This window comes from Nipponia nippon, unplaced genomic scaffold (genome assembly GCF_047370975.1).
Source record: "Nipponia nippon isolate SJK-2023a ecotype South Korea unplaced genomic scaffold, ASM4737097v1 scaffold_12, whole genome shotgun sequence".
Taxonomy (NCBI): Eukaryota; Metazoa; Chordata; class Aves; order Pelecaniformes; family Threskiornithidae; genus Nipponia; species Nipponia nippon.
In genome coordinates, this window is record NW_028262313.1 from 1,988,618 (window position 1) to 2,009,250 (window position 20,633).

Genomic DNA, 20,633 nt, shown 5'->3' on the forward strand with positions numbered 1-20,633 from the left:
AACCCTGGAGCCAGGTGAGGGAGCTCTGATAGCCACATGCTACGGAGTTTCTTGCTAGCTAATAAGATCTTTTTGTATACAGTGTATTTATGAAATAAGGCTATATTCTCTTTAATGTCTCTGAACACAGTCCCTATAATTTGGTTACGAGAAGATGAACAGATAGGCCCATAAGGTGGAAAAGCTGTTCAGCAGCTTCTGTGCGAGTTTTCATTTGGTAGTTTCCTCTTGGCTTTCTGTCCTCTTACCAGCCTCTGTTGTGAGTACTTGCCATTTGGAGGTGGCAAGTGGTGATGGATACCGAGATCACAACTGAAGTCTGATCTTTGTTTGGAAACACAGCAAGAAGTGAGGGTGTTTTTCTCCTGTGCTTGGGTACTCTTCCTGATCAAGAAGAGAATCTCATGAGCCAAAGACTATGATGAGCTATCCCCTGCATTTGCCCTGCTCAAAACGACGCTAGAGAAAGCACTACAGAATGTATTTGCTGGAAGGGTCTTGCGTTGGCAGGTGAATAGGCTGATGGTTGAATAGGTGACATCATTTTTTGAACCTCTAATTAAAAAGATTGATAATTAGAGTAAGGAAATTATTTCCTGAAGGGATACTGCTAACACCAAGAATCCTGTGATTTAGCAGCGGGCAAGTACGGGAGTGCTGCCAGACTGTGCTGGCATTGCTCAGGAGCACACGAGGAGTCCAAGCCGTTAATGGATGGTGGCAGCACATCAGGGTTAAGAAGAACTAGGAAGGAAAAGGCAAAGTGGCTGCCTCTTTAATCGATGGCTCTTCTGTCAGGGTGCACGTTTCTAACACATGGGGAATAACACAAGCATCTCTCAAAATGCGAGCATTACTCTGTTTGCACATTGCTCCTGAGCGCTACTATGTCGGCACATTGCCTCTGGAGCCTGGTTGCAGCCTCTTGCTATAATCGGCGCTCGCACTGCAGCTTGATTATCTGCGAGTCTAGAAAGTGAAATGCGTGTTGCTAAAAATAACAGCAGGCTGTGTGCGTCAGCATCGCGTTTAGGAAATAGGTCTCAGTGCAATCTCTCTCCCAGCAACGCTGGAAGAAAATCAGGGTTGCTGCCCACCCAGCCATGCCAGGGCTGCGGCAGGGTCCCAGCTCTGCTGCGCTCTGTGCTGCTGTCCTGGGCAGAGCAGAGTCCCCATCTATTTGATTTGGGGACAGGGAGCATGTAGTGTGGGTGTGTTTTGCCCCTGTAAGGTAGAGGTAACCTGAAGCCTAGGAGCAGGGGTGTGGATCTCCACTCTCCCAAAGCCTGGGACCATTTACCCTTTGTTATCTGGTTTCAAACCCCTCAGGACTGAGACAGTCCGAAACCTCTGCCTGGGTTAGAACTGCATCAGGAAAAAGGGAAATTAGCATTGTGCGTCTTTCGGGGAAGAATTCCAGAATTGTCCTGCTGACAGGAGCCGGTGCTGGCAGCTGCTGTGGGGGCATGAGCAGTGCTCAGCTCTGTTTCCTTCCTCCCAGTGGCTGTCACTCCAGGCTAGGGGATGTGAACAGTCTGACAGAGGAAGGGATTAAAATCTAACCTTGCCAAATGTGGGAGGGAAAAACCCCGGTCTCGCACAGAATGGCATTTTCACCCCAAAAAGAGAGGGATAGGATGGGGAGCTGAAAATCTGGGTTGATTAGAAAAACAGAGCTTAATTTTGAAAGGTGAGTTGCCAGCCCTCCTCCACCATTTGCCTCTCCTTCACAAGCTGTTTTGTGCTTGGTTATATACCATCTGTAAGGCCAGGCTGAGATTTGGTGTAAATGGTCTAGCTCGCTTAAAGCTAGATCAGAATTGCCTCTGCGAAGGATTGGCCTGAAATGCTTGGGGTGAGAAGTAGCCCAGTTTCTTTGAAAAACAGCTTTTATGGACTTTTCCATTTTTGTTTTCTGCATAAATTCGAGGAGCTGTTTCTTTTTCAAGGCATTGCATCATATGGACCACAACGACTGTAAAGCTGGGATTTCTGCAGGTCCAAACTGCAGAGGTGCTGTTAGCAGTTACGACCCAAGGAGCTATTGCACTTTCAACGCTGGTGCGTGCAGATGAGGCTCTTGTGCCTGCCCGGTGCTCCGAGGAGAGCACTCTGGCTTCACACCCAGCCTGTCTGACCCCACCTGCGGGCACCACCTCTGAATTTGGCTCTTGGCTCTTAGTTTGTGCCTGCGTTTTTGTAGTATCCAAGCTGTGCTATTTTTCTTGTATCCCAAGAGCACTGAATAAAGCACCTAAATATACTCTCTGCTCTCTTTTTTCTAAAGAAGAGGTTGAATGAGTCTCTTGCAAACAATTTTGTTTCTTTCATTTAAAAGAACAGCCTCCGCCCCCAGCCTGAGCTAAAGCACAGCATTTATCTTTTGTCATTCCTTTTTTTTTTTTTCCTGTGGATTTTATCCTGGCAGCTGAGAACGAACAGGCTTCAAAGACTCTGAAGGTGCGCGGGAACTGCAGGAACGGTGGACGTCGATGGAACCTCTTCAAGCCTGGAGCTGAGAAGCTGCAAATCACTAGGGTAAGGTGGTGTTTGAAATATGCCTCCGCCTGCTTCGGGGTGGTATTTACCTGCTGCATGCTTGGCCTCGGAAGTTAACGATGTGCTTTACTAACAGCTTCCTGAATCTGTGGTTCCTTCAGCTACAGATGGGAATTTTTTTTGGCATTAGAGTTATTTTGTAGCAATATAAGAATAGTTGCATTATCCTTTCCCCTCTGGATTAGTTCCCCTTCAATGTATATCAGAGGCTTTATGGTCTAACGGAGGCATTGGGCCTCGCATTTCTTTGGCTGAGTGTTCCTTGCAGGTGGAGGGAACTGCGACGTTTCAGGTCGCCTACAGATTTGCTCTGTGGTTTTGCTGATTTTATTTTTTTTTTCCTTCCCTTTTTAACTCTTGAGTTCTTTGGGTTTGGTACTGCTACCAGCACTGTCTTGGTGACAAACTCATGTCACTGATTCTTTCCTAAAGTGTTTTGCGACTATAGGCACAATCCACTTTGTTCCTTTTTTGTGAATGATACTTCTAGCGGGGGAAATAAAAGCTGTTGTGGGCCTGGGGACGTCCATGTCTTTCTCTAGGAAAAATTCAGAAAAGATGGCAAAAATTGTACCATTTGTCTGATATGTTTCCTTGCCTGTGTGTGGGGTTGTTTTTCATCTATGCTGTGCCGTGCGTTTGAAGTCTGGAGACCTTGGTTACTCCATGGTCTTGTTTCGGATTTGTATTATTTGTGAGTCTGGTTTCACTGGTACCCAACGTATAAAACTCTGGATTGTCCAAAACCCAATAGATTTACTAGCTGGCAACTGATGTGATACAAGGAGAGTTTTCCAGTGAATAAGGCAGAAGAGGTTTTGCCCTTGTTGTTCTGCTAGGGCAGACAAACAAAGAATGATCTGGGAGCCAGGAATTTCCCTGCTGGAATCAAGACAGGGAACTGACCTTCTGTGGTTGTGTCTGTGTGGCTCTTTCCCTTCCTATTACTGTCCTTCCTTACCAGTCCTTTATTGTATTCATTTTCCCCTTGATATCTGATGAGCTTCCTGAAGCGTGACTTCCCGGGAGGACCTGGCCTCTGGGTCTCTTTTTCCATCATAGAAGCAGTAAGCTGGCAGTAAGCGAGGCTGACTTCTCCAGCCTGCTTGTGTTGGGTGTTGGCGTCCAGGGAACACAGGCAGGGATGGACCACTGGTGTTTCAGTCACTTGTGACTTTCTGGCGTGCCATCTTGCATCACTTCTTTTTTTCTTTCCCGATTTTTTTTTTTTTTTTTTTTGTGTGCTGAGGTACAAGCCAGAGGATAGATAGACAAGGGGTTCAACGCCTCCTTTTTTCTCCCTTCCCTTTGCGTCCTACCTTGTTTCCCAGGCATAAACTGCTTCTTTCAACTCAGGAAGGCTGTTTTGGTTGTAGGCATGCTGAACATCTAAGCTCCTGGAAGATAAAATGCTCCAAACCAATACAGCTGTTTGTCCTCGGGACCAGAATAAAGGCAGGCAACTGCAGAGTTGCTGTTACAGCAATGAAGTATCCTGTTGTACAGTATGCAAGCCCTACCTCGGAGTATCGTCAGGTGTGCTATTCATATAAACCATTTCCATGTTTAGGATCTGGTGCTGACCAGTGCATGGATATGTCTGCTCTACCTTAATTAATCAAATACTTCCTTAGTCTCTTAAGAGGAGCCATATGTTTTGCAGCCTTCATAGCTGTCCTTCAGGCCCTGCTTGGAAACCAAGGTGCTATTCTGTTTTAACACAGTATTGCTGCTGAATGCATGGGCAAACAAGATGGGCTGTGTCCTGAGTCATCTCGATAAAACCAGACCTGTTTCTGATTGCAAATAGAGCTTGACATTAGAGCACCCTTACAAAGGCAGCAGAAAATTGAAACTTCAGCAAACCAAAAATACTGCTGAAGTTTGGGAAGGGTTAGTTGAGAAACTTTGCTTCTCCAGCGGTGATATCTAGGAAGGATGTGGAACTGGAAAGGGAAATGAGCTGCTCACGAGCACAAAGACCCGTGTGTGATGTTCGCCTCAAACACGGGTGTGCCAAAGACCCGTGCATCACTGGGACAGAGAATTGGTTTTGGGTGCTGATCAAGGCGCCCTCGGAGACTTGTACAGCGCTGCCATTAGGCAGCTTGTTGCTCAGCCTGAATTACAGCGAACAGGCAGGTGTGAAACCTGGGCTGGGGGTTATAAATCAGAGTGTTCAGTGCTGAAAGAGTAGGATATATAAATGTGGCTCACAACAGCAGTGCTGGAAAATTCATCTGTCGCCTCTGCCCCAAGCTGAGTGAAGATCTACGGGTCTGTAAATCACCTCTTTGCCAGAAAGAAATTTCTTCTTTGGCAAGATTTATAAATTTGAGATAAGATTTGTGGGCTTGGGTATCTCTTGTTAGGTGCATTCACTGATGGCTGACCACCAGTCAGGTGGCAGAGCTAGCACAGAAAGGAATGAGTTATACTTCTAAACCAGAGGCCAGGCTTCTGCAGAAACTGTGCCTGATTTCCATCTGGAATGAGAATGTGTGAGGTGGAGAGAGAGCAAGAGGAGACTGACAAAGCATCGGGCTTCTCGTAGTGGCATTGGTGCCATCTGGGCCCTTGGAAAGATCCGGGTGGTTGTGCAAAAAAGAGCATTGGTATCACTACATGTCCCGCAAAAATGCGGAGCTGTTGGTGAGCAGCTGCCTTGTGAACCCTCAGAGGCTGCTTATTCTTTGCTCTGTGCAATGTGCAGATTTTGGCAAAAAACATTCCCCTCCCCTTCCTCTTTTTTTTTTTTTTGGGGGGGGGGGGGGGGGGTAGAGTTGTATGTGTGATTTAGAAATGGCATCTCTTAACTACCTGCTGGCCCAGAAGTCTGGGCTGAGAGACTGATCCTAAGCCCAAGGAGGAACCCCCCTTATCAAGACCACTGTTAGCCGCTGTTGTTTGTCACATCTGGTAGGTGTCCATCGTTCTGCAGCTGGCTGCATCTCAACCCATCTGTCCAGACAGCGGGGATGGCAAAATGCAGTTGCAGAAGTAAGTGGTGGTAGTAGCAGAAAAGGAGAGAAGGACAAATGTCTAATCCCGTGCTGCATCTCATCTTCATCCTGGGAGCGCACTTGTGCACACACAAACCTGTGTTTTTTCTTTCTGCTCATGGCTCTCTTCTCTTATCAGTCATGCCCAAGCTGTCCGAGCAAGTGAGTGTCCGCAAGTCTGAGCACAAGCTTTAGTAATTATCTGTGGAGTAGGTAAGGTTTGTTGTTGGCATCCCACTTTGTAGATGGGGATAAGAAAATGGAAAGAGGGTGATACATGTAGAGCCATGCAATAATTTTTTTTTCTCTCCTAATTTCAAGAAGCAGGAAAAAAGTAAATAGGGTCAAACTGAGTCAACTTAAAAACTTTCAGTATTCTTTTTTTTTCCCAGAAGTACACTTAGCCTGGAGAAAACTCTGAATTGAAACAGTTTATGTGCAAGACGTTTTGTTTTAGCACTTAGGTCACTTGGAGCCTTTGCTTTTATGGGAGTAGTTTGGCACGATCAAGACTAACTTGCATGAGACCTCCAACTGCCCAAAACCACAGGCTTTGCTGCAGCAGACAGGTGAAATGCCAGAGTAACCTGAAGGGTTTACAAAGCCCTAGCTCTGACGGGGCCCTTGGCATCTGTCATGCCTCTGTGATTTACCCTCGGGCAGGTCCTGCCAGCTGGGCCACGGCTGATCGCCGGCGACAATGGAGAAATGAGTTACTTTCTCCAGCCCCAGAGCAGTTCTGGGGGAGGTGTTTTATGGTCTGGATGGCAGAAGCAGAGGATGACAGTCCTATCCCGGACTGGTTTCGTTCTGACCCAAATCACTGGCCTCTGCTGCTGTTTATGAAGGGACTTGTTGCTGCTAGTTAGCTGTCTAGTCTAAGTCGTCTCAGCTCTTCCCATAGGCAAATGCTGTGGGGACGTACTCCAGAAGGAGATTCAGCCCATCCTAAGATTGGAACTATCCTCTCAGCGCGTGGAAGCGTGTACGTTGGTTCTCTCCATCTTGCCTGTAACTAGTGGTTTAATTTTTAGCCTTTACCTTAGCAAAGATGACTGCAAACATTCCTGTTCTCTGCTCCCCCTTCCTATCCTGTGTGCTCTTGTACAAGGGACTAAAGCCCAAATTTATAGGCTGGAGGAAGCCACCGTCTAATTAGTTGGAATGGAAACTTTGTATGAGAGCCAGCTTCTTTGACATGCCCTATACTAGTAACGGGCAGGCCTGCTGTGCAAAGGTGTTAAATATTCACAATAAAGCCACCAGCCCAGCCTGTCCTTTCTCCTCTCGAAGTCATGAGCTATTTTGAGAGGCTGGTGGGGGGTTGCCATTGCAACGATGGCGGATGCGCGAGTCCCCAGCTCCCCAAAGCTAATTCCCTCCTGGTGTGTTCATGAGGAACAGGAAATTCAAACAACGCGTAGCCTCCGAGAGAACAGAGTGAAGGGAAAGTTGATTTGGGTTCTCTCTTGCCCACACCGTGTTACAATGAATAGGGAATGCTGCTTGATATTCAGTACCAGCTCTCCTGCTTTCTATTTTTGTCTTCTAGCATAATGCTGAGTGAGCATTTTGTTTAGTGGGGTTATTTTTTCTATCTGAAATGTGTCCTGCACCATGCTTCTCTTGCCTTGCTGCTTAGGGGAGGAAGGGGGTGTGGCAGGGATCGCGGACTGCTGCATTCTGGTACGTGAGCTGTATGTAATCGCAGTCATTTTTTAGTCCTTCTGTCCATGTGAATAGGCTGATAGAAAAGCATAGTCCCGTGGCTTTCCTGGTGCTAATTAGCTTAAATATCAGTGCGCTGGTTATGAGAGGTTTATATGCACAAAGGGAGGGCTGCCAGGAAAACGCATCCTCTTTTAATCTCCCTTCCCTCGTTTTAAGCACTGAGTACTGCTGCTGGCAGGGTATGTCTGATCTGGGTATTTTTGGGGGGTTTGTTCTGTATGTTGATAAACCTTTTAAGCTGCTCTACTTAGCAGTGCTCTGAAATTTTTATATAGTTTGTTCCATTGCTTTCCTCTGTGAAGCCACTATTAGGAATTTATAAATGTTTTTTGCAAGTTCTGAAAAACTCTCTGTGCAGTCTTGTTTAAAAATAAATAAATAAATAAAAATTGGCTTGCTCATTCAAGGAAGAAACAGCAATTCAGTCCAGGCTGACGGATCCTGATGGCCCTGTCTCAAAGCTGCGTAACTCTCTAATGCTGTTATATGGTCCCCATCTGTCTGTGTGAAGCGTGCTCAGCAAGGATCTCTGAATTAGTGGGGTTTGCAGCCTTTTAAGCACCTGAGGTCTCATGTGTCTGATCCGATTTAGTTTATGAACTGGTCAGAGCCCGGAGAACACTGAATGAATCTGTATAGTCTCCGGTGAACTCTAGGTCATCCCTAAACCCGTTTGCATCCATTTCGCGTGAATGGACCTGCTTTGAACTTGCTCCCCAGTGACTGTGATTGTTAGTGCAAAATACACTGGAGGATTCTGGGTGCCAGAAGTGAGCAGTACGTACAAACTTACCGTGCTCCGGTGATTTTGTCTTGCTTAGAAATAACATTTAAGAGTGCTGTGTTTCTGTACAGAGCGGGGCCGGGGGGACATAAGCCTTGATTACGTTGGTGTTAGACCAACAGTGCCATAGCCCGGGTGTTTCTCCACCGCAGCCAGGGACCGGCAGGGCTTCAGTGAGCGTGAATCCTTACAGAAGAAGTTTGAAACGATGAAATGGTGAACTTTGAGTTGTGGGTTTTGGTTCTGGGTAGCACAAGAGAGAGATTGGAAGTTCCAGACTTAGAAGAGGTTCTCGGCTGTTTAGAGGTTATGTGTAAGCCTATATTAAGAAGAATCTCGGCTTCCAGTTCGTGATGGTCTTTACAGTGCAATTGGACCTTGGGGGTGTTTTCTGCGCAACTGAAGGTGGTAGGTGTTGCATCCTACAGAGTATTAAATGTGCATATAATGGTGACTGTACATAATCACCACTTCTATAGTTCAACTTAAGCTCTCTATCCTCATCTTAAATATCAGCTTGGAATGGATCCTTTTCCCTGTTGCTTAGTAGTTCCACCTTGATTGCTCTGCTTCAACTCATTACTCAGCTCTGTCGCTGCGTTTCACTCTGGGATATGGTTTATACAAAAGAAGCTTTAATGTAAACTCAGTTTGTGTTGCATTGCTAAAACCTTAATGACATTTTCCTTGGCAGCAGTATATACTCTGTGTGGTTTGCCCTTCCCCACTGCACTATGTTCTCAATAAACTAAAGTCCATGGTAGGTGTAGCATGAAAAATCTCTGAGTAAATATTGGAACAAATGCTTTTGTAGTGCTTCCTAAGCTCTGGCTGCATTTATGATTCAAGGCCACTGCAGTGTCACCACTATTTAGCTGAAAAGGAGCTAAATTTGGGAGGGAAAGGCGAAAGCACAGGTCATAGCTTCAAAATCTCTTCTGTAGCTGCTGAGATGTGATTCTGAGATGTGTCTTCCATACAAAAGTGCTGCTGAAGCCACTGGTCCCTGGCTAGGTGAATACATCCAGAAGCTCATCAAGGGATGAAGGGGAAGCGGTCACCATGTGTGTGGCTCCCTGTACTCTCAGAGATGAGGTCCGAAGCGCTTCGCTGCGTCATCAGACTGACATGGCCAAGGGCAATTCCCCCCCGGCTCCCATGATGGAGAGCTGCAGTGTGGAGGTGGGAGGGCTGTGCTTCTACTCCTGTGGTGGTGTGAGCTGTGTGCAATACCATGCTGTGTCTAAAGCTGTTGAATTATTTCCGTTGACACCCTGGAAGGGGCATCGCCTCTGTTCCTTTCCTCCATCTCTTCTACTCTGATGATACTCGTGTAATGTGGAGGCGATACGTTCATAAAAACCAAATACAGTGCACCCAGCCACACTGCTGTGATGCTTTGGTGTGTGAAAATCTGGGGCTTGCAGGGAAGGTGCAGTTGCTTTGGCTGGATTTTGCTCTGTGTTTTGAAATTAAGAAGCTGAAATAGGGTTTGGGTAACAACCTGCTGCTACCTAGTACCACAGGTAGGAATAAAGGGGCTAATTTTGTCCCCGGTTTTGTCCTACAGAATTATAGTGATTTTCATACCCGAATTAAACTCGGGACGTGAACCTGACAGCGCACTTGGAGAATGAGAAGTATAAAATTAACAGGACAAGAAGCTGCAAAGGGAACTTGGGTGTTACATTAGTGAAATCACGTGGCCTGCGATGAGCTCCTCGATGGATCAGGGAAAACTTCCATCTCTTAATGGACTGCACAGAATATAGAGAATAATTCCCCTAATAAATCTCTTTCAGTCTCTAATATCTAGGGAAATATATTATCCTGTTGTCCAAAAACCTTGAGAGATCAGTCTTATCTGAACAAGAATACACATTTCGTGTTAGCTCTGTCTGGTGTGATAGGGTCAGCGGTTGCACTCCTGTGCAGCTGGAAAAAAGATGCAATAATAGCTGGTTGCAGTACTGCTCTTCCCAGTATTAAATACTGTTTGCCATCGCCATACCAAGCCAGAGTGCATCGGCAGGATGCATTGCAGCATGCTTTGCAGAGCTGGGGAGGCTGCAGAGCCTGAACCACCATGAGCCAGCACCAGAGAAACCACCCGCTTGTCAGGGACGCAGCACAAAGCCTGTGGCCATTGGGGACCACCTTCGGAGGGGTCTTTGGCCACTGGCCTTGAATTGCTCTTGCCCTCAGCAGTGGATTTAACTTAGGCTGAGTGTGGAGAGCTGCTTGGGCACTAGTCATGTCCCAGGTCAAGACATATTTTCCTGCAAATCTACACGCTAACAAAGTGTTGTCTTTTGCAATTCCGCTTGGCTGCTATTGCTTTGTGTGGTGGTGTCAAATGTGGGGTTTCTCCCCAGTGGTGCTATATAAGATTTGGTGAGAGAAAGGAAAGCAAAATAATTGCTGCAGGCCTGATGTCAAGCACAGCTGGAGTGGGATGTCCAAGAAGCGGATTGATCCAAGACAGATGAGTCAGTACTGAATGATTCCCCGTTACACTCCTCCTCATACAAGAACTTACCTATCTAAAAGCAGAACTAACTCCACCAGTGCCCTTTTTATGACACGTGCTCCTCAGCTCTCAGTCTCTTGACATGCTTCCAAATTTTTAGGCGAGTTCAGCCTTGCCTGGAGAAACAAGCGGGTCCCACTGCAGCCAGGCATGATTTGTGACTGTCTTTAAAAGGGGACTTGCTATGCTGTAGGGAGAGTTGGTGTCTCCAAGATATTTAGATTTGGAAGTGGAGGTTGTAGTGAGGTGGGGGTCGGTCTCTTCTCCCAAGTAACAAGTGATAACGAGGAAATGGCCTCAAGTTGCACCAGGAGAGGTTTAGATTGGGTATTAGGAAAAATTCCTTCCCTAAAAGGGCTGTCAGGCCCTGGCCCAGGCTGCCCAGGGCAGGGGCTGAGTCCCCATCCCTGGAGGGATTTAAAAGCCGGGGAGACATGGAGCTTAGGGACATGGTTCAGTGGTGGCCTTGGCAGTGCTGGGTTAACGGTTGGACTTGATGATCTTAAAGGTCTTTTCCAACCCAAATGATTCTATGATTCTATGATGCAATCAGTGTCAGCATAATGCTGGGGAGCGGACTGAATAGCGAGCAGCGTTTTGCCAAGCAGCGACAGGGCTGCCTTGTGGCAGTTGTCTTTCAGGCACGTCAATGGGCTGCAGTCAGGTGATACCCTCTAGAAAGCAGGAAAGCAAAGAGGAAAAGGTAAAGCAAAGCTTTTCAAGACTTTACCATAGCAGTGATACACTCCAGTGTCTCAGCAATGAGGACTGCGTTCCTGGAATTGCGCAGGGCCATGCTGACAGAGGCTGTCTTGTGGGATTGCCTTTGTCTCGTGAGTGTTGACTCCCAGCTGTTCAGCTGTGTGGGCCACTGCTGGCTTGAGCACCTCTGGGAGATTTCCACTGTCTTTGCCGTACGTCAGACCTGGGCTCTGCACTGTGAGGCTTTCAGCTCCACAGCAACTCCATGAAATGGTTAAGAAGTTAATGCAGTCTTTTGCAAACGAGTACATTATTTTGTCTCCGTCAAGCCTGCTGAACGGTGTACTGTCAGGTGTTTTCCCTGTAATTGGGCTGTGTGGTGCTTGCTGTGTAATTCCCCTGCTGAAATCTAACACGGCACAACTGGCCAGCCAACGCCGTGAGTGAAGCTCCCAGGATGTGGTGTTTCAGTGCAGGGTAAGCAAGATGTTTCTAGAGTCTCCTCCCATCTCTGGCAGCTCAGTGATTTGTGCAGGTGAGAAATTTCCTCCTAGAGATGAGGAGGGAGAGCTACTCCCCACCACAGTCTCTGTCCTGTCTCTTGTCTCTTTCCAGCAGCCAGGGTTTGTAAGGGATTGAGCTGCTCATGGTGTCATGTCATTCGTTTATCCGTGTGCCTTCCCTGGAGCCAATGAGTATGCAAGTGAAATGCCTCAAGCCCTTTTAATGTGGGGTGCGGATAAGGGTGATGGATGAGGGAGGAAGATGGTGAAGGGAGATGTCTCAAGTGTAAACTGAGCAATAATCCTGCCCAAAATTGAAATTCTTGCTCAGGCAACACCATCCTGGGAGGCAAAGCTTTGGCTAGGAGTGAAGGAAGAACCTGAAGCACCGGTACTTCAAAACAAGGATGTGCTAAAACAAAACCAGGCAATCGTCTTGGCCCTGTCAGCTGCGCAGATGAGGAAAATGTTCAGTCCCACCTCTACAGCATTTTGCAGTGACAAGGTTGTTACAGAAATGGATTTTGTCCATCCTTTGCCAGTAGTCGGGGACTGGCGAAGAAGAACCAGTGTTTGGATCTTTTTTGTACGCATGATTTATTTCCCGCATTCTTTATTAGGGCCACCTCTTTCTTTTCTAAGCTCTCACACTTTTATTTTTAACACTGGACAAATATCAAATATTCCTCAAAAGAGATCTGTGATTACAGCTCAGTTTTAACAGTTGAGAATCGTCCAACCGACACACTCGCTTCATCTGCAATGCTGCTATTTTGAGCTCTGCTTTTGTTTTTAACCATCAGTGATAAGTTTGCATCTCCTACGGGTGATATTTTGGGTTGACGTGAGTTGTTACAAATCGGGGCTGCAGTGGATCTGGCTGTAGTGTTTAAAACTCCACTGTGTAAAATGGTTATCTTCCTGTGTGAGTTTTGTTTTGTCTTTTCTGGTTTGATACTCTTTCACCCAAAACAGAGCAGAACTAAATCCCCCCCATCCCAGCCAGTCCTCACTAAATAATTTGGTTTACATATTATATATACACAATAATTTACAATAATTTGCTGAAGCGCTTCTGCAGAAGGAATTTTTTCCTTTTTCCCTTTTTTTTTCTTTTGGCCTTAAGATAAAGGCAAACCGAACTTTACAGGCACTTCTGTAGGAATCGGACATTTTCCAGCTATTATTTCGCAAAGTATTAGAGCGGCAGATCATGAGGTGGGAACCCAGTTATGCAAACAGAGCCACGTCACTCTTGGCCAAAAATAGCTTCAGTACATGTGCAGTAAGGTGGAAACGAAGGCCTTTGGTTTACATACAGCAAACAGCAATGGGAGGGAGGCGAGAGGGGAAGCTGCAGCTTTTTGTTTAGAGCCTTCCAGGAGATATTTAGAGAAAGTGCGTTTTCCAGAGACGGGCAGACTATTGCTGCTTATAATTTCAGTGGGACAGGAGTTACTGCCTTTCTTATACAAAAAGGGGACGAGGGTTTTGAGAGATGGCACTCTCTGTTCCCAGGGGTGTTAATAATTTTTAACATCCAGGTCCCACGCAGAGCATGAAGAAATACTGGAGAATAGTTATAAAATGTTTTCTTTCCTCTTCTTCCTCTACTCAGTCCATCTCTAGCACAGCGAAAGCCTGTTTGTTTCTGCAGTCGCACGTGATCCTTAGATAGCCCGTCGGTTCCTTGCTGTGGGAGATGGTTTCACGTCTCATTGCGGAGACGTTTCCTTTGCTACCTTGGCTTAAGTCTTCATCTGTTTTCATTTCAGCCCTAAATAATTTTGAGATCGCCCTACTAGCTATTTGCTGTGTGCTTATGGACATTCTGCCAGTTAAGTTTACTGGGTATTTGCAGCAGGGAAGTGGTCCGGCTTCCTTTAATATGCTCCCTGTTACTCTCTACGAGGCTTAAAATAAGCTTTTTCTTTCTTCTGGAATATTGCTACACTGAGCATCCTTTGCAGTGATGTGTTTAATTGCAGTTTGTTATCTAGCTGTTAGGAGATCGTATAGCGTTTCTGGCCCGAGATACAGTTTTAGGTAAAAAGAGGAAATAAAGTAGGAACTCAGGTATGGAAATGCAGCTTGTAGGTGTGTAGATATAGCTTCCATTGGATTAAAGCCTCCTTTTTATGAAGACTTGCAATTTCTTATCTCAAAGTGCTTTTCTGGGGTGAGTCGAAAGGGGCCTATAAAGTTGAACAAAGGCTTGATGTCTTCTCTAATGGGCCAAGCGATTCCCAGGCACCGTTCGTTACCTATTCCTCACAGATGTTGTTTGTCTCAATTAGAAATCTTGTTCAAATTATCTCTATATTCATCCAGAATTGCTAGTGCCTATCAGAATATCTTTCTTAATGTGTTCAAATAGGAGTTCGCTATTCCTGCTCTTCCTCTTTCCAAAGGTATGTATAAACTTTTTCTCCTCCAGAAATTTCCAAACACAGATTTTTATTGTTTAGGTGTCATCCCCCCCAGTTTTATGTGTATGTCTCCGTTTCAACCGTTGGGATGCTTTGCCTTTCCCAGACTTGAGTGTTTTCCCAACAGGATTCCCAGGCACGTTGCTGTTTAGGTTGTGCCAGTTGAGTATTGCTGTATTCTGAAAGAGCTGACCTCAGCTGAATGTCAGCATGCACAGCTACACAGAAAGGGGAGATTAGTGCTGATTTATTGGCCTGTCAATTAAATAAGAGCACTAGGATTCTCACCGCATGGCTGAGAGGTTAAGTATTGTGGTGACAGCAAAAGATCGGCTTTCTTAAATGTAACTGCTTGTTTCTATACATTTATGTTTAATTAAAATATTCCTACGTCCTGCACTCTTCAACATGAATTCTGAGATTTATTTTGAACCATTGCCAGGGGAATACATTGTTATGGCATCCTCTTTCCACATCTATTAGCAGGAAGAGGATAATTGAGGAAATCTCACACAGATTTAATTGGGGACTGAGGGCAGGAGCAGGGAGGGGGAGAAACACAACGCAGAAGTAGGTCAGAAGTTTGGCGGTGGATAACTCTTGCTTGACACTGAGCGATTGAGCTGAGCGGCGCTGTCATGCGCAGCCTGCTGCGATTTTGGGGTTAACCAGGTAATTGGTGGTGGTGCGAGAGGAGTTGCCTCCCATGTAGCTTATATAATGTGCTGCATATAGGCCAGCGCAGGTCCGGCATCTCCAAGGCGCAGAGCATGGCGCAGCCCACTCTGCAGGAGTCGCGGGGGCGGGCGGTGATCCCTCATGGCTTTGTACAGTGTGGGTAAGGAGATGGGGATGGCCGAGAGCAATTCAGCCTGGTTTGGGGGCAGGCTGTGTGCAGTTTTAAGCTCTAGTCAGGAGAAGGCAGATGTCGCGCTCCACTTTGCGGCTGCCTGCGACATGCTGGGGAGCAGCGTCCTTGCAAGGATGAGCCCTGGGCCGTGCGGGGAACGTGTACTCCCTTCGCACGCTGTCAGCCCCTCCGCTTGTGCCGTGGAGTCACGGCTCTTGTGCTGGCAGCAACGCCTCTGCAGCCGCTGAGGAAGGGTCAGGATCTTCTTGCAATTATTATTTCATTATTTGCTTTTTGCCTGATGTGGCTGCAACACGTGGCACTGTTCTGCAAATGTGCATTAGGCATTCTTTTGCTGATGATGCCTCTGCTGTCTGGTTAGATCCACAGGCTTTTTATGCTGAACTTTGGATGCACAGCACAGATGCATAAGCAGGCCGCATTCAAAAACCTCGTGAAGCTGCAATCTTTTGGTCAGGGCTCTAAAAAAGTGCTGATTTTCTTTGGACCCTCAGTCTGGTGGCTCCCCCATCTAGCTTTTAGACTCTAAGCTCCTACTTGCAGTGCAAACCTTACGTCTATACTTTGGACTTTCTTTCTGTTCCGTGCCTAGACAGTCCCTAAAGCAAACCTGTGCCCCGTATGGCCTGTGGGCTGGGCTGCACCCCTGAAGCAGGTTCCTGCCTGCTGTGGGATGCTGACACACCGGCATGACTGTCCACATGCGCCAACAACTGACTTGGGGTGCATGGATACAGCACCCCGTAACCAGCAGCACGTGGGCTTACCTGGGTGTCGAGGGTACCTCCTCCGGGGACAGCATCAGGCTGGGGACGAGGGAAACGTGGCGTGAGGATGTGGCAGGCAAACCAGTAGAGGAGAAAAATACCACAGTGCTCATGACTGCCGGTTTTTAACAGCTCATTTGCGGTCTCTAACAGCCCCCCCCACCCCCCCGTGCTGCCAGGGTGGTGTGGGCAGGAGGGGGTGAGCTCTTTCGTACAGCCATGAGATAAACAGAGATAATCACAGTAAATGGTCCTGTTCTTGAATATCGGCTTCCTCAGTGTGGGATACTGGAAAACTCACAGCTTTGCTGTGCTTTGGCATCCCCATCCCTGGAAGGGGCAGCATCAGGCTGGCCTCCGTGCAGCAGTCTTGTGAGACTATCACATCCCCTTTTTTTGGTGCAAGAGGTGTTGGGTATCAGAATGTTTCATTTGGTTCTATGCTGCTGGGATTGCAGTGCTCGATGCAGTTGTGTCCGTTGGGATTTTTTTGTGGCTTGGGGGAAGCACAGCACCGTTGTGTTGGGGAAGGCCAGTAAGTGTTGGTGTGCAGCATGAACTCTGGATTTGCTGGCTGGATCACCGTGTCCAGGGATGCTCAGGGTTAATGAGCAGAAAGAGGCTGCTGCAGGATGGCCTGTGGAGTCTCCCAGCGCCTGGGAGGAGAGGATGGACACCGGCTGCGGTGGTGCAGCGACAGTTGGGAGCAGAACTGGGTGCACTTTGCTCATTGTCTCCCAAAACTGGAGCTGGGCAAAGCCCGCGGCTGGTGCCTTTCGCAGGCCTGGCCCGCTGCCGCAAGCCCCGTGGTTTAGCTCCCAGCTGGGAGCAAAACAGCTTGAGCAAGAGATGCCCGTGTTGTGTGTGTGTTGTTGAATATAGCTTGTGGCCCGGTCTGGACCGAGGCTGTCGTATCTGAGCTTGTGCAAACAGTAAGAAGCAATGTTTGCCCTAAAGAGCCCACAATGCAAATACAGACAGACACTTTCTAATAGACAAAGCAAAAGAGGAGGGCATTAATTGCAAATCTTGCTGTTGAATATTTTTACTGGGTTTCCCCGAAAGCCTCTTCCACCAGCATTGCCAACCTGAAGCATCAACAAATATGGGTCTGGCTTAGAAACTGATGTAATTAAGAAATACAGACACACAGAAAAGGGTGGGGGTTATTTGGCTCTGTTTTTTTGAGCCTTGAGGCAGCCTCTTCTCAAGCTTTTTCATCTAGTCGCACAGACCAGACACTTTTCCAGCTTGTATTAAAAAAAAAAAAAAAATTTATTCTCAGAATAGCAGCAGGTCACAGACTGTTTCTCAGGCTGTAATACGGCGCAAACCCCTGCCTGCTACTTGGGGTTCTTGCTGCCATACCGTACTGCCAAGGTTTTGGGGTTTCTTTCCTCATTACTGCTTTCTAGGATTCTCCCCCCTGTTGAAGCGTTGCAGTGTGGGTGCTGCTGTGATGGTGAACCCATGTATTTTCTCTGGGATGACTCTTTCTTTCCAGCTATCGGTTGTAAAGCCCACAGATGCGTCTGCTTGTACTGGAACAAAATGTACAAAAAATACAGTCCTCAAGGACATGGCTTTGTGTACTACAGTGGCTGATGTCAGAGGATGGAAGAGGTCTTGTTTTCTCCGGAAATCTTTATTCTTAATGTGCATTCGAGAGAGAGAGAGGCAAAAAAGTGTGTTCTGCTAAACCTAAGTTAAGAAGCTTGTTCAATTTTTAAACAGTTACATAAAGCCATCAAAGTCTGACAGGAGAGAGATGCAAGTTTGTGCAAAAGAGAAAGGGAGAAAGAACCTGAAGTGGAGTGTTAAAGTTAATTCCCCCAGGCTTGCACCTAAAACAGCCTTAACTCACAGATGAACCCACTCCTGCTCTCTTTCTTTTTTTTTTTTTTCTTTTTCCCCTTTCTCATTTTTTCCTCTTTCCTGACAAAGGTCTTCATGTTGCTGAACTCCTGGCTAAGTGTGAACGCATCTTATGCCAACACTCTGCTGCTTTTCTCAAACCAGCTCTGGGTCCAAATAAGCATTTCTGTGCTACCCTTGGGGAAACAAATCTGTGGACATAAGCAATGGGAATAGGGCTTGTCTGAAACACAGGCAGGGATCCTGGGCTCCTGCATGTGTTTTGCTCCTCAACAGCTAGGTCTACGTGAGATTCCCTGTTTGCTACTGCAAATGTTAACATTTGGGGTAGTCAACACTACTAAGACTCAAGCTTTGGTGGAGAGCAAGTGCTGCTTTGGCCCATGGCTTAAAGCCAGCTAAGTCTTCCAAAAAAGTCTGCCAGTTCCTGATGGTGGCTTTTTCTGAATGAAAGAAGAAATTGGAAGCTTAGGATAGTGGGCTTTGATGCAAGGCTGCCAAGGATCACAGCTAACTGCTGGTGAGGAGTGGGTGCGGGAGAAATTTGGGGCGCATTTGTGGGAGTCACGTTGTCCCTTCCAAAAGGAAGAAGTAGGGATAGTCTGCAGGGATAGCACCACGGTCACACTGTGCCATACAAGTCTTGCAATCAAAAATATACCGATCTGCGAAAGAGCGCAAGAAATGGCGATCAGACGAAGTTTTGATGCTGTCTTTGCCCTTGCTGGTTTTGATGCACCTGAGGCCAGATCCCTCTTTGGCACTGTGCTGTCCATGGACCTGTGCTGGACAGTCAGAGGGGCCTGGGCATCTGGTCACGACAGCTGCCATTATGACTGTGTAGGATGCTGGAGGAATTCAGTTCATACCTTTTCTGGGCTGCTGGCTGTAACAGGATGGGAGTATGAATTTCTTAGGAGCTCAGAGCTGGGAATTCATCTGTCTTTGAGGGTTCTGAAACATAGTCATGGAGTTCAGACCCAGGTTTGACCTCATATCTGCTATTCTTGTTTTCTTGTCCGGTTGTTTGACTTGAACGCTGCCATTCCTACCTGAACTCAGAGGCTGGTAGGGCGCTTTGCCTGCAGTCTTTGGATGCGGTTTCCTGATCTTTAAAGTTTACTGAGCTTCTGTTTTGTTGTCGGGTCTGATGACGTTTGTCACTCCCTTTACCAGAAGAGAAGAGATTGGCAAGTGGACTCTGAGCAACTCCCCAGCACCCCTTGACCATTCTCCTCCAGGCAGCAGACGTACTCCAGGTACCTCCTCGCAGGTAGTGATTCAGGAGCTGAATGGGGCACTCTTCGTTAGGCAATAGGTGTTTGGTAAGGGCTTGTGCTATAGCATCACTGCTCTCTGGATAATGCATAGAGATGTTCCAGGTCTTTGAGTAATATTAATCTATTTATATCTACTACCTAGATACTAGAAATCCATTATATCTGGTTCTGTCTAGACGTGATCAAGGACATAGTTTCAGCTCCCATTATTTTTGATAGCATTAATATTAAAGCACGTCTTTGTCTTAAAATGTAGTCTGAAAGCTGTAGTTATTGAGGAAATTCACGAAGAATAAAAAGAGGTCCTCTGACAAAAAGGATGTCATGTCACAGAAGCATACGTGGAGGGTAGCTGGCACGTCTGCTATCAGAGTGCTTTCCCCCCGTCCCCCCAACGACTCTGAGCTATCATTCATGTGTGGCTGAACAGGCAAATGAAACTCATATGATTTCCCCTGGGTCACAGAGGATGGCTGTGATAGAAATGAAGTAACTGCTCTTGACTCCCTGACCTCTGTATAGGTTACAATCCTTTTTATTCAGCTGCCGAACTTTGTAATGTCGCATTCAATATCGAGAACCTAGCTTTGGTTAACCTCAGGCATTCACTTTCTTCACATCTGCTGCGAAGGAGATGTTTAGATGAAAATTGCTACCACACCTATCATGGGCATAATAATTGTTCCAGTCGAATCTTTAGGAAATCACAGTTTAGTGGTGCCTGGTTGGTAGTTGGAAGCTCTGGCTTGCCGCTCTTGGGAGAGTGGAGTGGAGGTGGGAGCCAGGAATCTTAGGAATTTTCCTTAGATAAGGAAGGCTTGTGTCAGGAATGGATGTATCTTCTTTCTTATGCGCAACAAGGCTTTGTTTCATGCGAGGGATTCCTAGAGAAAACAGTTGGGGGAAAAAATGCTCAAAATTCAGGTTTGCCCTTTAAAAAATTAATAGCGTTTGAGCCCCTGAAGTGCTCTCGTGCTGTCTGTAAATTGCCCCGTTTCCTTCCTGTGTTTGAGAAGTGCCTGAACCTCCTCCGAGTCTCCGCAAGCTGCAGGACGTCGATGTTTACTTTAGGGTACCTGACTCAATTATCATTATCTGTGTCTCACAACACTGTCTCCAGCCTGAAGGTCTAACCAAAAAAAAAAATCTGGTTTTAACACGATCAGAACACAAAAACTTCTGTACTCTTTGTGCATCTGAAGAGCCGCCCCCGTGTCTGCATGGCAGCGTCCCGAAGGGACTGACTGCTTTGGCAGGACTGTGCTAAAGGTCTCAGTGCTGAGAAATGCGCTGTGTAAAGTTTTTTCTTTTACCTTGTTGTCACAGGTGGGGGAAACTTTCCTCCCTTCGTGCCCAGATCACTGCGTGCGTTAAAGAGCTGCCACATTGCACTGTTGAGGTAGTTATGGTTCAGGGTTAAGTAAAGTGCTTCCCTGCTTTTACGGTGCTGGGGGATTCTTGGGGATGACGGGCACTGCCTAAATACAAGTAATTGTCATTAGAAAAACTCAAAATATTTCTGCTCACACAGCCTCAGGTAAAGGACTAATAATGAAGATGGGCCACAAGGGAGCCAATTCTTGCATAATTAAATCACTGG

At 46.7% G+C, this 20,633-nt stretch overlaps 1 protein-coding gene across 4 annotated transcripts in view; it reads left to right on the plus strand.

Moving 5' to 3' along the window:
* Nucleotides 1-20,633, plus strand: part of ARHGEF9 (Cdc42 guanine nucleotide exchange factor 9) — a 222,624-nt gene that overhangs the window by 38,739 nt on the left and 163,252 nt on the right. For all 4 annotated transcript variants that reach the window (XM_087748352.1, XM_087748353.1, XM_087748355.1 and 1 more), the window contains one exon: nucleotides 2,429-2,538. In XM_087748352.1, the coding sequence (XP_087604478.1) occupies nucleotides 2,429-2,538 (110 nt within the window). The remainder of the gene's footprint in view (nucleotides 1-2,428; nucleotides 2,539-20,633) is intronic.